Source organism: Arachis ipaensis, chromosome B05, assembly GCF_000816755.2.
Source record: "Arachis ipaensis cultivar K30076 chromosome B05, Araip1.1, whole genome shotgun sequence".
NCBI classification, from domain to species: Eukaryota; Viridiplantae; Streptophyta; class Magnoliopsida; order Fabales; family Fabaceae; genus Arachis; species Arachis ipaensis.
In genome coordinates, this window is record NC_029789.2 from 16,670,581 (window position 1) to 16,686,970 (window position 16,390).

Here is a 16,390-nt window from a genome sequence, read left to right on the forward strand (position 1 = left end):
TAACTTAAGTATCGGAGTCCCTTGCAGGTACCACCCCCCACCTTCATCAAGATGTTGGATGGCGGCACCACAGCAGCAGAAGATATCAGACAAATCACTCAAAGGCATTTTGGATCTCACGTTTAAACCCAAAGCAACCTAGTTTCAAATAACCCACAGAACATGGATGCCATTACCGGAGACCTGAAAGTCAACACTGTAGATGGCAGATGACATCCCAGAAGATGGACATACAACTTCCGATTCTAAAACCCACGAACAAGAACCACACAACGATGATCGTGCACTAGTCATACTTCCTAGACCCTATAGAGGAAAAGGTGTGGCCAAAGACCCATCAAACCCGAAAGGACACGGAATAAGCTCGAAAGTACACTGGCCTGAAGGATCAAGAAGAAGAGATCCTACAGAACTAATAGGTCTCATTTACGAATATCAAGGCCGACTTGAACAGCTCGAGCAAGAGCAAGAGAGGCAACGAGAATCTGAAAGAGACCTGAGAAAAGAAGTACGATGACGAAGGAAATTAGAAGAAAAGCTTTTGAAACTGGAAGCCAACTTTCGAGGTCGGAGTAACCATGCAGATCGAGAAGAAATCCCTTTTGGAGGAGGAGATCTATTTATCGAAGAGATCATGTAGGCTAGGGTTTTCAGAAACTTTAGAAGTCGTGACATGGACCTTTAAGATAGAACAACCAAACCAAGACACCATCTAAGCAACTTTAAAAGCCGAATGTACTTGGCTGACATGTCAGATGCAACTTTTTGCGAAGCTTTTTTGACGACATTAACCAAGGCGACGATGAAGTGGTTTGATAGTCTACCACTCAGGTTTATAACTTGTTTCGACGACCTTGTAAGGAATTTTCTTACCCAATTCTCTATCCAAAAATACAAGGTTAAATATGCTCCAAGTCTTCTCGGGGTCAAGCAAGAAGTTGAAGAAACTCTCCGAGCTTACATAGAAAGATTCAACAAAGCCTTTCTGGAGATTCAAAACTTGCCTACAGAAGTAGTCATAATGGGTCAGTTAATGGCCTCAAAGAAGGCCCATTCTCCTAGTCTATTTCAAAGAGGCATCTGACCTCCTTGTATGAGGTACAAAAGCGACCGAAAAAGTAAATCAACATAGAAGAGAATGCCCAACTAAGAGAACCCATTCCCAGGAAAAACTCTCCTTATCAGGCTCAGAATAAAGAGAGAGAAGCGAAGAAAAAAGATGAATACAACTCGGATAAGCCTCGAAGATATCACAACTATACTTTGCTAAGAGTTTCCTTTGTTGACATTTACAAAGAGATCTGCCATACCGTGAAACTTTCACCTCCTCGGCCATCAAAAATAAAAAAGGTGGAAGTCGGACAGAATATTGTGAATATCATAAGATATACAGACATTCTATCAATAATTTCTACGACTTAAAAAATATGATAGAAAAACTAGCTAGGGAAGGTCGGTTAGAAAGATACTTAGCAAAAAGATTGAATGATCAAGGAAAAAAGAAAAGAGATAAAAAAAGATATGAGTCAAAGAAATTGGCCACCTCGAACTCTCGATAAGCACGTTCACATGATAACTGGAGGATTTGCAGGAGGTGGCATAACTATCCTCCCACAAAAGGCATTTGAAAGAAGTCTATCAAGTCGGAGAAGAGGCTGAAACCCCCGACTTGCCTACTATTTCCTTCACAAAAGAAGATGTTCAAGGGTAACACTGGGGCATGATGACCCTATCGTGATTACAATAATACCTGCCAATGCAAACCTCTACAGAACTCTGGTGGATCAAGGAAGTCGGCAGATATCCTATTTAAACTCGCTTTTGACAATCAAGGGTTAAAAGAAAAAGAACTTAGGGCATGTCGAGTCACTCTTTTCGGGTTGGGAGACACACCAATCCGACCTCTTGGCTTCATTCCATTACACACTATTTTTGGTAAAGGAACAAAGTCAAGAACCTTGAGTATAGACTACATAGTGGTCGATATAACATCGGCCTACAACGCCCTAATATGTTAGACAATGCTCAACCGAATTGCTGCAGTTGTCTCTACTCCTTATCTTTGTATGAATTTCCCAACGTCAGAGGGAATAGCTATCGTCAGAAGATATCAGAAATTTGCAAGAAGATGCTACAACGAAAGCCTGAATCTACGAGGCTACACAAAGAGGAAAGAGGTCAATACCATTGAACTCGATAGTATCCAAATCTAAGAAGAGTTGAGGCCACAACCCGACAGAAAGACTGAGAAAGTTCATATTGGGGATCAAGTTGGAAAAACAACAAATATAGGAGCCAACTTGGATAAAGAGTTAAAAGCAGATTTTGTCAAGCTCCTACGGGCCAACTCCAACATCTTCGCGTGGAAGGCCTTCTGATATGCCTGGAATACATCCCGACCTCATGAGCCACAAGCTTGCCGTTTACTCGGACTCACGACCAGTCCAACAAAAACGATGAAAGCTCGATCCTGAAAGAGCACAAGTCATTGAAGAATAGGTCCAAGCCTTGTTAGAAGTTGGATTCATAAGGGAAGTAAAGTACCCCTTATGGCTAGCCAATGTAGTACTCATGAAGAAACAAAACGGAAAATGGAGAATGTATGTTGATTACACCGTCCTCAATAAACCTTGTCCTAAGGATCCTTACCCTCTCTCTAGCATCGACGCCCTGGTAGATTCGGCTTCAGGCTACAAGTACTTATCCTTTATGGATGCCTATTCAGGATACGACTAAATCTCGATGTATAAGCCGGATCAAGAAAATACTTCTTTTATCACTCTTAGAGCAAATTATTGTTACGTGGCCATGCCTTTCGGACTAAAAAATGCAAGAACCATGTATTAACAGTTGATGAACAATGTGTTTTTACCACACCTCGGGGAGTTGATAGAGGTCTACGTGGATGACATGCTCATCAAGACCAAAGAAGAAATCAATATATTGACCGATTAACAGAAGTGTTTAACATAATAAGGCAACACGGGATAAGACTAAATCCCTCAAAGTGCATCTTCACAGTAGAAGCCGAAAATTTTCTAAGATTTATGCTTACCTAAAGGGGGCATTGAAGCCAACCCAAATAAATGCAAGGCAATACTTGAGATAAAAAGCCTGACTTGTTTGAAGGAAGTTCAACAACTAAACGAAAGAGTGGTAGTCATATCCAGATTCCTAGCAGGGTTGGCTCTAAAATCTTTACCTTTGTTCTTAATACTTAAGAAGGGATGCCAATTCGAGTGGACTCAAAAATGCGAACAAGCTTTTCAAGACTTCAAAAATTTCTTGAGTCAACCTCTGATCCTTATCCGACCTGAAGAAGGAGAGGAACTCATATTATGCTTGGTAGTAGCAAGTAAGGCCATAGCCTCCACTCTCATCCGAGAAGACAAGAACGGGCAACAACTTGTCTACTTTACCAACAAAGCCTTGCAAGGGGCAGAACTCAACTATCAAAAAAGTTCACCTATGCTTTAATCCTCGCCTCCAGAAGGCTCCAACCTTATTTTCAAGCTCATACCATCAAAGTCTGAACTAACCAACCTATGAAGCATATCGTCCAAAAAATAGACATCACGAGTCGGATGCTACAATGGATTGTGGAGTTGTCCGAGTTCAATCGGAAATACAAAACTCGTACAATGATCGAATCACAATACCTGGCCGACTTCTTGGCCAAGTATACAGGAGTTCAAGGGGACCCTACTGCTTGACATCTGTATGTAGACAGATCATCAAACAAAGCGGGAAGTGGACCAGGAATCATTCTTGAAAATGAAGAAGGAACCCAGATAGAGCTTTCGCGAAAATTCAAGTTTTCATCTTCCAACAATCAAGCAGAGTATGAGACCATGCTTGCTGGCTTGAAGCTAGCCAACGAAGTCAGAGTAGGAAAAATTGTAGCATTTAGTGACTCCCAAGTAATAAATTCTCAAATAAATGGGATCTACCAAGCTAAAGACTCTAACATGAATAAATACTTAGAGAAAACACTAGGACAATTAGCTCAATTTTAGAAAGCAGAGGTAAGACACATAACTCAAAAATTGAACAATCGAGCTGATGCCCTCACAAAATTGGCCAGCATTAAGTCAGGGGCAACAATAAAGTCTAATTCAAGAAACTCTCCACACCCCATCAGTAATTAAAGTCGACAAGTCAGACACACTGACAGTCACAAACCTAAATCTAGGATGGATGACCCCATCATCGAATATCTCAAATTCGATGTCCTCCCTGAAAAGGAAAAAGAGGTGAGGAGACTTATAAGGGATGCACAAAACTATACTTTAGTTCACAATGTACTCTATAGAAGAGGAATCTCCACACCCTTGCTAAAGTGTGTTCCGACCTCGTCAACAGAAGAATTCTTACAAGAAGTCCATAATGACATTTGTGAAAATCACTTGGGAGCAAGATCTCTAGCTAAGAATAGGGGTGGCAGTGGGCGCAGGTAGGGGCGGGTATTTGCCCTACCCGACCCCGCCCCGCCGTCTTGTTATGCATATACTACCCGCCCCATCACTACCCGCGGGTAGTAAATTACAGAACCCGAACCCGCCCCTGCGGGTACCCGCCCCACCCCGACCCGCCCCTATAAAAATTAAATATTTTAATTTTTACCTATTCATATATAAATTAAGATAGAAATTTAAAATTTATAGATAAATTAAAATACAAACATAAAATTCATACAATGTCATTAGCTAAAATAACTTGAAATTAAAAAAAATATTGTTAGAGCACCACAAATTTAACACCATAATAAAGAAATTACAATATTAGATATAAAATGATCTTCAACCCTTATTCTTGATCACTTTCAACATCTTCATCATCATTAAAAGTTTGTAAATCAAGATTTAAACCTGAAAATTAAAAGAGATAACAATTAACAAATTAATCGGTACTATGAAAAAATTAACATAAATGAAGATTAATCAATATATCACCTTTACTTCCCAAAGGTGCCCACAACCAACTTTGGCCACACATCAAAGCTTCAATTATGTCTTGTTTGAGCTTTGCACGATGAGGAGAAATCACACGACCACTTGTACTAAAAGCAGATTCAGAGGCAACAGTGGACACCGGAATAGCATATATATCTTTAGCTATTTTTGCAAGAACTTTAAATTTCGTCTGATTGTTCTTCCACCATTTCAAAACATTAAAGTTAGGATCATTTGGAGGATGAATTTCCTCCTCAAGATAATGATCAAACTCAACATTCACATATGAACTCCTTGTCATTTTTCTTCTTTTAAGATACACCATATAATCATCACCCCCAAATAAACTTGCATTTCCACTTTTATTAAGTTCTTTTGTACCAACACCAACACCAACACCGACATGTGACACATCAGAACTCATTTTTTGAGTGTATTCATTAACCAACTCATTACACAACTGATGAATTCTATCAACTTGCTTAGAGCATTCTGTTGGATCTGGATACATTTTTTCAAATTGAAACTCAACCCCAACCATCTTGTACCTAGGGTCTAAAACAGCAGCAACACCCATAATGCCATGAATTTCATCCCAATACTTTTCAAATTTCTTCTTCATGTTAGATGCCATATTAGCAATTAACGGATTAGTAGAAATTTTCCATTCATCTAATGACACTTTTATTTTACAAACCAAAGTAAAATAAAGATTAGCAGTCGAAAATTTAAACCCAGAAAACAGTTGAATAACATCATAAAACAATTTCAATCTGTCACATATTTTCTTCGCAAGTTCCCACTCCTCATTACTTTGCACAGTTTTATATTGGGATTCTTTCTGCCTTAACCTAGGAAAGACAGCTTTATACAACAAAGCAGTTTCTAACATCAAATAAGTTGAGTTTCATCTAGTTGGACAATCAAGAACTAATTTCCTAATAAATGAGATCGCTGTTTTAGCACACCAACTCACAAAAGTTTCGGTCCTTTTGTGTGTTGCAGTCCAATACAATACACTACTACGAATCTTTTCTATACTTTCCTTAACAATACTTAAGCCATCCTTCACAATCAAATTCAATATATGAGCACAGCAACGCATATGTAACAATTTATTCCCCAACATCAAGAATGAAGAATCTAAACGCCCCAACAGTCCATCTATCATAGCATCATTAGTAAAAAAGTTATCCAATGTAACAGTGGACAATTTTCTATCAATGTTCCATTCTAATAATATTTTCATCAATGTTTCAGTGAGAACTTCACTTGTATGGGGACAAGGAACATAACAAAAGCTGAAAAGATTAACAAACATGCATACATTTTTAGATTAACCAAGCTCAACATATGAAAATAACACAATGTATAAAAGTTTATAAAATATTTAAAGTACCTCAATAGGCGCATATGCAACTTCCACGAACTATCAATATAGTGAGCCGTGACAACCATGTATCCTTTTTCTTGGTTGGAAGTCCACATATCACTAGTTATTGCAACTCTACTATCATTTTCATCTAGTTGAAGAGTTAACTTCCGCTTCTCATCCCCATACATCTTCAAGATGTCTTTTCTGACAATGTTTCGACTAGGCATTTTAAATGTTGGTTGCATTGAAGCAAAAGCTCGCCTCAATCCATGGTGGTCCACACAACTCATAGGATACTCATGCAAAATAATCATTTCAGTGACACATTTTCTTGTAAATGAAGGAACAAACACAAAACCATCTTCATTCACTTTTTGCTTTTGTGATTGTTTTGACAATGATTCAACAATTGATGATTGCCTAGAGTTTGCCACCTTTATTCTCTTACAATATTGATCCACATGGTTCCTCAATGACTTGGTACCATTCCTCGGATTTGCACTAAGCACAGTCTTGCAAAACTTGCATTTCACCTTCTATTCACCTTCAACTTTCAAACGATCAAAATACTCCCAATAAGCACTCTTAACATGAGTCTTATTGTCACCTTCATTGGGAGTTGATCCTTCTGGAGTTGAGACATTATCCGTTGCTTGTGGAGTTTCTGAAGTTGGATTAGCATTACTTTGAACTTCAATTTCATTATCATTTGGAGCAACACTGTTGCTTTGTGTGTCTTCTCTAGCATTACTAGCCATGAAGTAATTTGAAAACACCTATAAATAAAATTAAAATACATGAGGGTATAAAATTAACATAAATCATATCATAAATGCATAATTACAAAATCAGAATAAACCAAATCAGATTGCACAATTACAAAATGAGAAGAAAATCAAAATAAAAAATGCGTAAAAATGATAATTCAAAGCATAAATGCACAAGAACACCATGAGCATATTTCCTTAATTAAAACAGAACACAAAGCAACAGTTTCATCATGAATGTGAAACTCATTTCAAGATGATACTGAATGAGTTAGATTAAAAATTATTAATTCCATTATAATATTTAGTAATAATAAGATAACATCCAAAGCATAGTTTATTTACACCACTTGAATGAAAAAGTAACAGCATTATTGTATTTATTATGACTTCCAAGATATTCCACTTATAACCTCCCCAATTCCCATCTCCATTTCCAACACAGCACAAAAGTCCATAACAGAAGTGGTAATATAAAAAAGGGATACACATAATTCAATCACAAAAATGAAAAAGAGTTGAAGTTGAGAGTTAAGAGTTGAGAGTTGAAAGCACTTTATTGCTACACAAAAAAGAGTGGACTCATATCTCATCTTTGACAATTGACATAATCATAGGTTTAAAGTCTTCCCTACTTAAAAGGGTCTTTTGTTCACACATTCTTGTTTCTTTCTTTGATCTTTGATCTTATTTTCCATCATCATCATCATCTTTGTGTTGTAGCCATCATCAATATCATTCATCAAATTGCAACAACAACATCAAATACATCATATCAAATACATCATATTTCCTTATTAAGCTGTTTCAAAATCAAAATAAAGCTATTTCAACACACCAAACTTAGTAACAAACTCAGGAAACTACCCAAACAATCTGTTATCACCCAAAAACAAAAGAACTTCTTCTTTGTCTATTCTCATGATACATCCAAAATTAGCCAGAGATTAAACATATCAAATCATTCAAAAAGAAAAGAAAGGCTGGGATAGGGGCAAGAACTGTACCGATGCTATGCGGGGAGAATCTGGTGGAGATGGCGCGTTTCGGGACCAGAGGCGCGGACGAGGCTCGATTCTGATGCAGAGGAGGCACGGGGGTGGCTCGTCTAGTGTGCGACTTGGAGGCCGGAGGGAGCGCAGAGGATTTGGGACTGAGAGGCGGCGCGGAGGAGGAGCGAAGGCACAGGCGGCTTGAAGGAGACGCGGAAGAGATCGTAGAAGCGCGCTGCAGAGGAGTGGCAATGAGACGATTCGACGAGTTGCAATGGCAGAGACGAGTTGCGCGGAGGAGCCGAGGAGGAGCGACAGGCATAGGCGGCTTGAAGAGTTGAAGGAGACGCAGAACTGGAGCAGATTCGACGGCGGCACTGGGTTGAACTGAACCGAGGCTATGGTCTTGGAGAAGAGCTTTCTGAAGTGACAAAGAGGGTTGCTAACCCTAATTGAGTGAGTGACGGTGAGAACTGAGGTTATGAGAACTAACCCTAATTGCTAAAAAGTTATATATATGCACTACGGGGCGGGTTTAGCCTAAACCCGACCCCGCTCCGCCCCGCTCCGGGTCGGTAGGGATGGGTAAGGTACCCGCGGGTACGGGTACTGCTACCATCCCTAGCTAAGAAAGTCTTGCGAGCAGGCTTTTATTGGGCAACCTTGCAAAAGGAAGCAGCCGACTTTGTTAAAAAAAAAAATACCAGCCTTGGCAAAAATATGTTAATTTCCACGTGGCACCACCTGAAGAGCTTATTAGCATCACCTCACATTGGCCGTTCGCAAAATGGGGCTTGTACTTACTGATGCGAGCCAAATGTCGGTTTGGAATTTTGCTAATTAAAAGGATTTATTCATTATAAGTATAGCTCCAAACTAACAAACGACACGAATCAAAGTTTAAAAAAGTATGTCATAAAGTTACAAAACAATTAACCAGGAGTGTTGATCTCGGGTCGTTCTCTCTTGGACTAGCAATTAAGTACATATCATTGGTTGTGAATTCAGGTGGTTTCACGCATAAAGACGAAAATTGAAGAGATGGAAGTTAAATGAGCCAAAAATAATTAAATGACAAAGAGCTAGAATTAATAAGTAGGCAAAACAATTAGCTAAGCAAGCATGAATGGAAAGCAATGATTAGGCTACAACTATATTAAAAGTCAATTAAATCAAACTATGAAAGATTGAAATCATGAAAAGAATCATCAAAAATGGAGAAAACTTTTCTTCCCTGAATAGCTCGGAAAGAAATCTAACCTTGTTTTTTGGAACTAAAAGGTTGGTAAGTTGGAAAAAGTAAAAGAAGACTTTGAAGGATAATGGAAGATCAAGCTATCGACATATTAATCGGTAAATTTTCATAAAACCTCAAGAATTGGGGTGAAGTTGACAAGAGGCAACTTTATAGAGATGGAGAATTTCAGTTTCAAAAAAAAAAAGGGAGACTCACCCCCAGCCTAGTAAAAAAGCACTCATACATGTAAATGAAATAACGTTCCGACTTGTCAAGTCGGAGAAAACAAACTCTCTCCTCGGGTTCAACAACCAAAATCTCATATTTATCCTCTTTCCCCCGATCTTTACACAGCCTATGTTATCTACAAAAAGTTCTGACATACTAATTATCGATTACAAGGACGGCAGAAAGCACGATAATATCTACCCAATCTAGGTCGGATGGAATTTTAGAAGACATGTTGAGTATTACTGAGTGAGACATAGAAAGCTATATAAAACAACAAAGAAAATCATGTCTACAAGTCAGAAAGTCGGGTACAACAACACAAATATTCAAACAAACTACAGGAAGTCAGGCCTTCTTCAACAAACTGAAGGAAACCACCATAGCCATTAAACCCTCTCGCAACTATAGCAATCAAACAACATTACTAGAACTTGAAATAGCGCTGTCATCTAAAGAGAAAACGGCACCATTTGGGGGGAAAAAAGCAAAGCCCCACACTCAACATAAGTTCAGAATAAGAAAATGACTCCCAAAAAAAGTAAAAGAACACATAATACTACTACAGAGTAACCAAGAAGGTTACTACAAATAGATATATTTAATGAACATTAACAAAACACCACTAAGAAATCATTTTTTCACAAACATCAAAAAGTAAACAGCATCAATGCATTATCCAAGAAGTATGGGTACAGAAAATAAAACAAAAAAGGCGAGACCAACCTTGATGGAAGATCAAACGATGGAATGCACGTGATGGAAAAAACACAAACGTTCCAGAAGCCTTTGAAAGCAAACGCAAACAAAAACTCGAAGCAGAAACTCAAGATAGAAAAATCTTGAAAGGAAAAAATAGGGTTACAGTAAAACCTTAAGAGAAAAAACAAAAGTTCCAGACGAAGAAGCAAAATGAAGAAAGAAAAAAGGGTTAAGTATTTATAAGACTTTAGGGGCAGAGTGGGAAATTCACCCCCTCTCATTTATGACACGTACGGTTACCAAAGTGATTGTAAGAAAACGTGCGAATGATTATGAAAATACACAACGTTTTAGATTCATAACACGTTGAATACCCTACCTGATCCCAGGAAAGGCAATATGCCCGACGTAATAAACCGACGCTATAAAAGGACAAACTCGACCTAAAAATTCTCGAGTCTAATCTAATGAAGTTCGGTCTCAAGCAGGGGTACTGTTCATACCCTGACCCAAAGTTCAGCCAGGCCCAAAGTAAGTAAAGTCCAATCAACATATAAAGGCTTCATCGGCACCTACCCAACCTTGTGGAGATCAGGCTCGATAACGCTAACTTTGTCCTACCTACTCAAATCAATAAACAAACTCCTACAATCTCTCCCGTTCATCTAGAAGGGAGATCTTAACAACCTCCCCAAATGGTTATCCACAATCAAAGGTGGAGCTACTCAAAAAGGTGATTACAGATTCTACACCTATAATTATAAATACCCAAACACCCTAAGATATTATTTGAACCCAATCTACTAAAAACCTACTTAAACCTTTGCTAATTTAAGCATTAGAATCCCTTGCAGGTACTATTTCCCACCTTTATCAAGACGTTAAACGGCGACACCACAATAGCAGAAGATGTCAGACAAACCACCCAAAGGCGTTTGGAACCCCCTCCCCCCATGTTCAAGCCCAAAACAACCCACGGAACACGTATCTTGCATGATAACCTTCTCCCCTTACTTACTATGTTTTTAAATCTCGTGGACTTTTTATTTTTTAATAATGAATTAACTCATGCTTCTTATCCAATTGATCTTTGATATTTGATTTTTAGATTTTATAAGGCTATCTTTCTAAATAAACTATTTAATTTTCAGATTTTTGTAAGGCTATCTTTCTGAATAAACTAAGTAGTATTGCATTTTAATTTAATATAAAGTTTTTTTCAAAAATAAAATTCATTTTTCTATTTTTTATCAATAAAATTTATTTTTCTAAGCCCATTAAATATACCACTTAATTAATCTGGGCCTCTAGCCCAAAAGCATGATCTGGCCAAGCTTAATTTATTGTTCCAATGTCGTAGACTCAATATAGGCCACGACCCCTTTTTTTTTTTCTTTCAAAAAGTATAAAACAAGAAGAAAGAAAAATTTAACCATACAGATATTTCCAAAAAAAAAATCAACCACACATGTAAAAAGAAGAAAAATAGTAGTTACAAAGGAAGGAAAAATCAACAAAGGAAGAACTAAAGAAAACTTGAGAGAGAATAGTGGATTATGGGCATGAAAATAAAGTGACAATGAACCAAAAGATATAGAAAGAACCCTTCTTCATTGCTTGTCGAAAAACTTGGAGTTGGAGAATCCGAGAAGGCCATGAGCAAGGGTATAGCAGATCCCCAAATCTCCAATTGAAAATTTTAAAGAGTAATAAGGAAATTAGAGATGGTTTTGATAGAGGGAAGAAAAAAAAAAGCATATTAATCAGAAAGAGGAACAACAAATTAAATGGCACCCTCTCCCTTGTGGATGGGTCACCCTCAACACTGATGGCTCTTTAAATAGCAGTACAAGAAAAACAGGTTGTGGGAGTCTTCTCAGAAACAAGAATAACAAGTGGATGAGGGATTCTCTCATTACATAGGAAATTGCTCAGCTTTTAAAGCAGAACTATGGGGGATAAATCAAGGTCTCGACATGGCATGGACTATAGAATTTAAGAAAGTGATAGTAGAGTGTGATTCCAAGGTGGTTATTGATGTTCTGAACAACAACAAGAATTTGAAGAAACACCCCAATTCCCTTATTAGATGCATCTAGAATTTAGAACCATGAAAGATAGATTTTGGTTGATAAAAATATTCAAACCCTACAAAATTATTCAAAATTCTTAAACTACCCTAAGATACCAAACACTAGCAATATGACGCAGGTAAGACGACCTATCAGCTTATCTTCAGTTATGTACAAGATTATATCTAAAGTTCTAGTTCATAGACTCTAACTATGTACGAGTAAACTTGTGAGCTTTAATCAGAGTGTTTTTATTTAGGAGAGACTTATTTCGGATAACATTCTTATTACCCATGAATATATGCATTATCTAAAGAGAAAGAAGAATGGCCTAGAGATTGAAATTGTTTTGAAATTAGATAAGAGTAAAACACATAATAGAGTGGAATGGCATTTTCTGTGGTTCATTATGGAGAAATTGGGTTTTGGTTTGAGATTGATTAATTGGGTTCCGGAACTAGTGACCACTATTGCTTACTCTATCATTATGGAAGGTCAACCTTTTGGTTTCTTTAAACCAAATAGAAAAATCCAACAAAGAGATCCCTATCCTCATACCTATTTTTATTTTGTGTAGAAGTTTTATCATTTTTGCTACACAAGGTGGAGCAAAACGGTCAAATTCTTGGAATTCAAATTCATAGAAGAAGTCCTAAAATAAACCATTATTTTTTGACAACTCAATTTTATTTAGTAAGGCTTCTGACAATAGCTACAATCAGATAATGGCTGTATTAGAGACTTATGAGAGCTTCAGTGGTCAGCAAGTCAATCTCAACAAATCAACCTTATTTTTCAACAAGAACACGCCCAGTACGTTTGGTAAGATATTGCACACAGACTTAATGTTACTCATATTGGAGCTCAAGATAAATACTTGGAATTTCCATCCCTGGTTCATAAGTCAAAGAAGACTACTTTTAGTGAAATAAAAGAAAAAGTTTGAAAGAAAGTCCAAAGCTGGCAAAGAAACTATTTATCAGCTGGAGAAAGACAAATTATGCTCAAAGCGGTGGGAGAAGCAATTCCTATCTATTTTTTATTATGTTTTCGATTGCCTGATTCATTAATTTTGGAAATTCACAACATTCTAAATAACTACTGGTTGGTCAGAAAGGCTCAGAAAGACGAATAGCGTGGATAAGTTGGAATCAGATGATGCGGCCTAAGAAAGAAAGTGGTTTAGAAACCTAAGAGCTCAAAACCTAGCTCTACTAAGCAAATACTGTTGGAAAATCATCAAATAGACAAATTCAATTCTTGCTAGAATTTTAAAAGGTAAATATTTTAGATATGGTGAATTGATAAATGCTAAAATAGGTCACTTACCATCTTGGGGCTGATGGAGTTAGTTGGAGGGATATCGTGTTCTGGAGAAGGGGTTGGTTTGGAAAATTGGGAATGGTGCTTCAACCCGTATCTTCGAAGATTCCTGGTTGCCGCCACATTTTACCCTTTCAAAATTAATGCTTCTTTTTCTGATTCACCTTTTAGGTCTGATTGTGCACAGAGTTAAAAATCTCCTTAGAGATGATCTAAGTTGGAATCAAAATCTGCTTGAAGATTTGTTCTCCCCTAAAACCAATAACAGAGTACTTTTAATTAAACCAGATGGAAGGGAAGATGAATTGCAATGGGCTCTCAACAAGTCAAAACAGCACGATGTAGTGTTAGGATACAGGATTGCATATCAGTTTTTCCATGTGTCCTCTGAGCTAAATCCAAACATAATCCAACATCCTGAAGTATGGAAGAGTATTTAGAAGATTCAAGTATCACACAAAGTTCAGATCTTCATATGAAAATTCCTCCACGAACATCTCCCAATGATAAAATTACTCCACCACCGTTTTTCAAATACGAATCTAACCTGCCCTAGATACCAATCAGATGTTGAAACCATTAACCATTGTATTTACACATGCTTAGATTCAAAGAAGATTTGAAAAAGTAGCCCATTAAACTAGATTCCAGTAATTAATTAATTCAATATTTTTATGCAAGAATGAGAATCAATTATCTCCTACCTAAAGTAACAACGGAGGAGGAGAGAGATAAACAGTTATTGGCTAATCTTTGCTGGAGTGTGTAAAAATTGAGGAACTGCTTTATTTTTTAGAACACCAAACTGAATCCCATGGAGGTAGTAAGAGCAGTTGACCATCTTTATCGCATCGGTATCGTACCAAAGGATGAAGTGTGCCTATGATTGACACATATAAAATCAAACGCATTTCACTATTTTAACCAATCTATTTAGATCATATGATTTTCATTCTATCAATCTCTCTATTATTCTATATAATGCACCTAAAATACTTAAAATTTTTAACTAATTAATAACTAATTAAAATAAAAAAATAATAAATTTTGATAATTCTTGAACATTTTTCTTACCGAAAATAGTCGGCGCATCACTCATCAAATACCAATTGGCAACTGCACTACTGCTCTTAGTCTCTTACCCATTCTAACTTTCAAGCTTCCACAATCATCCCAACTGTTCTCCACTTTCAATCTAATTTCTTCCCCTAAATATTTCTTCTAGCCAAACTAATGGTACTATATAATATATATTTTTTTATATGTAGTACAACATTAAGTTCTTGAGAAATATATACATCCGTGAGCCAAAAGACAAACAGAAGCACCTGGTTTGTTTGTCATCATAAAAATTAAATTAAAACATATTAATGAAATGAAGACTAAATTGGGTTGTTTACTTGGCTAATGACTTGACCATGACTTCCAAATTTCAAATTAATTTGCTAATACTAAACTATTATATTCAAAATAAGCACCCTTGCTTGTAAAGTTCTCCTGACCTTGATAATTTATCTTGCTTTGATTCAAAGCTTAAGCGAGTTTTCCACCAATTTAAATCAATCAGTCTCAGTACAATTTGACCAAGTAGAATCATGCCTCTCTACAAGCTAGAAACCTAAGCCATCATCCGAAGAATATAATCAACTTCAAATCCATTAATTCTCCCATCATATCTTTATGCATATTCTAAATTATGACCACCCCGCAATATTATTCCCTAACACTTGTATTCTTGATTATTATTATTATTATTGAGCTCAGAAGAACAGAGGCGGATGAACCAAGTGATAATATTAATAACTGTGACACAACCGTTATTGCCTCATGCGGAAACTACACGCTCCCTATTGAATTCCCGTTTTGGATGACCAGTGAAGGCAACAACACACGGTGTGGGTACCGAGGTTTCGAAATCAAGTGTAACAATCAGAAACAACCGTTGCTAAATCTCCCAGAATCCGGTGACTTCGTTGTAAACGGGATCGAGAATGATGAGCAAACAATTCTGATCAACGACCAAGAAAAGTGCCTCCCAAGAAGGATCATGCTCAACCGTGGATTCAGCCTCGCAGATTCCCCTTTCCAATTAGCCGACGGTTTCAGTTACCAGAATTACTCGTTTTACAGCTGTCCATACGACCCAACATCACCGCTCATGATAGAGTGCTTGGGATCCACGCGCAACAACCTCAGCTATTCCGTGTTGGCGGTGTTGTCGTCGCAAGTAACCCGTCAAAGGTTGTTGAATAATTCATCGTCGTGCCACTTTATTACATCGGCTTTGGCACCTGTTCCCTTTTATGTACGGTATGAAGTGTTTTGGATGAGTTACGATGTTGATATACGGTTACGGTGGAATGAACCTGATTGCACGTCTTGTATACAAAGTGGTGGACGCTGTGGCCTCCTACCGAATTCTAACGATGATCATGCTGCTTGTTATGATCTTCCACGCCAAGGTCAAGGTACGAATTACATTTCTTTTTGTTCTTAAGTTTAAAAAAAAAATGAAGTTTAACCTCAGAAGTCTACAAATAACGTAAGCTAGGCTTTTCTTTATTCTGCTTTATTTTTTCTGGTCTTACACAAGCTAAAATAGTGTAGCAAGTATCTTTATCTTTTAATAATTACTCACTCTCTTTAATTTTCAAGTCCCTGTGATTTTCTTTTATTATATTCTTTAGAGTTAACCACCAATTTAATATTTGAAAAATTTAGATTTTGACAAAAAATTATTGA

At 37.2% G+C, this 16,390-nt stretch overlaps 2 protein-coding genes across 3 annotated transcripts in view; one reads left to right on the top strand and one right to left on the bottom strand.

Annotated features, from left to right (window-relative positions):
* On the bottom strand, positions 4,470 to 8,599 carry LOC110271798. Of its 2 annotated transcripts, none has more exons than XM_021123187.1 (2): positions 8,102 to 8,599; positions 4,470 to 4,593 (listed from the first exon to the last, which is right to left on the bottom strand). In XM_021123187.1, the coding sequence occupies exons 1-2, from the start codon at positions 8,406 to 8,408 to the stop codon at positions 4,499 to 4,501; spliced, it is 402 nt and encodes a 133-aa protein (XP_020978846.1). In that variant the 5' UTR covers positions 8,409 to 8,599; the 3' UTR covers positions 4,470 to 4,498. The 2 variants fall into 2 exon arrangements, with proteins under 2 accessions (XP_020978846.1, XP_020978847.1); XM_021123188.1 differs by lacking the exon at positions 4,470 to 4,593 and adding an exon at positions 7,861 to 7,896.
* The window catches only part of LOC107643125 (RING-H2 finger protein ATL22), a 2,377-nt gene continuing 1,051 nt past the window's right edge, over positions 15,065 to 16,390 (top strand). The window contains exon 1 of the mRNA XM_016346695.2: positions 15,065 to 16,116. Coding sequence (XP_016202181.1) covers positions 15,345 to 16,116 — 772 coding nt within the window. The 5' untranslated portion in view covers positions 15,065 to 15,344. The remainder of the gene's footprint in view (positions 16,117 to 16,390) is intronic.

Coding starts and splice junctions, on each gene's coding strand:
- LOC110271798 (XM_021123187.1), bottom strand. CDS start 8,408: ATGCCTGTCGCTCCTCCTCGGCTCCTCCGCGCAACTCGTCTCTGCCAT. Junction 4,594..8,101: donor ATTCTCCCCGCATAGCATCG/GTACAGTTCTTG, acceptor AATTTTTATAGG/GGCGGGTCGGGGTGGGGCGG.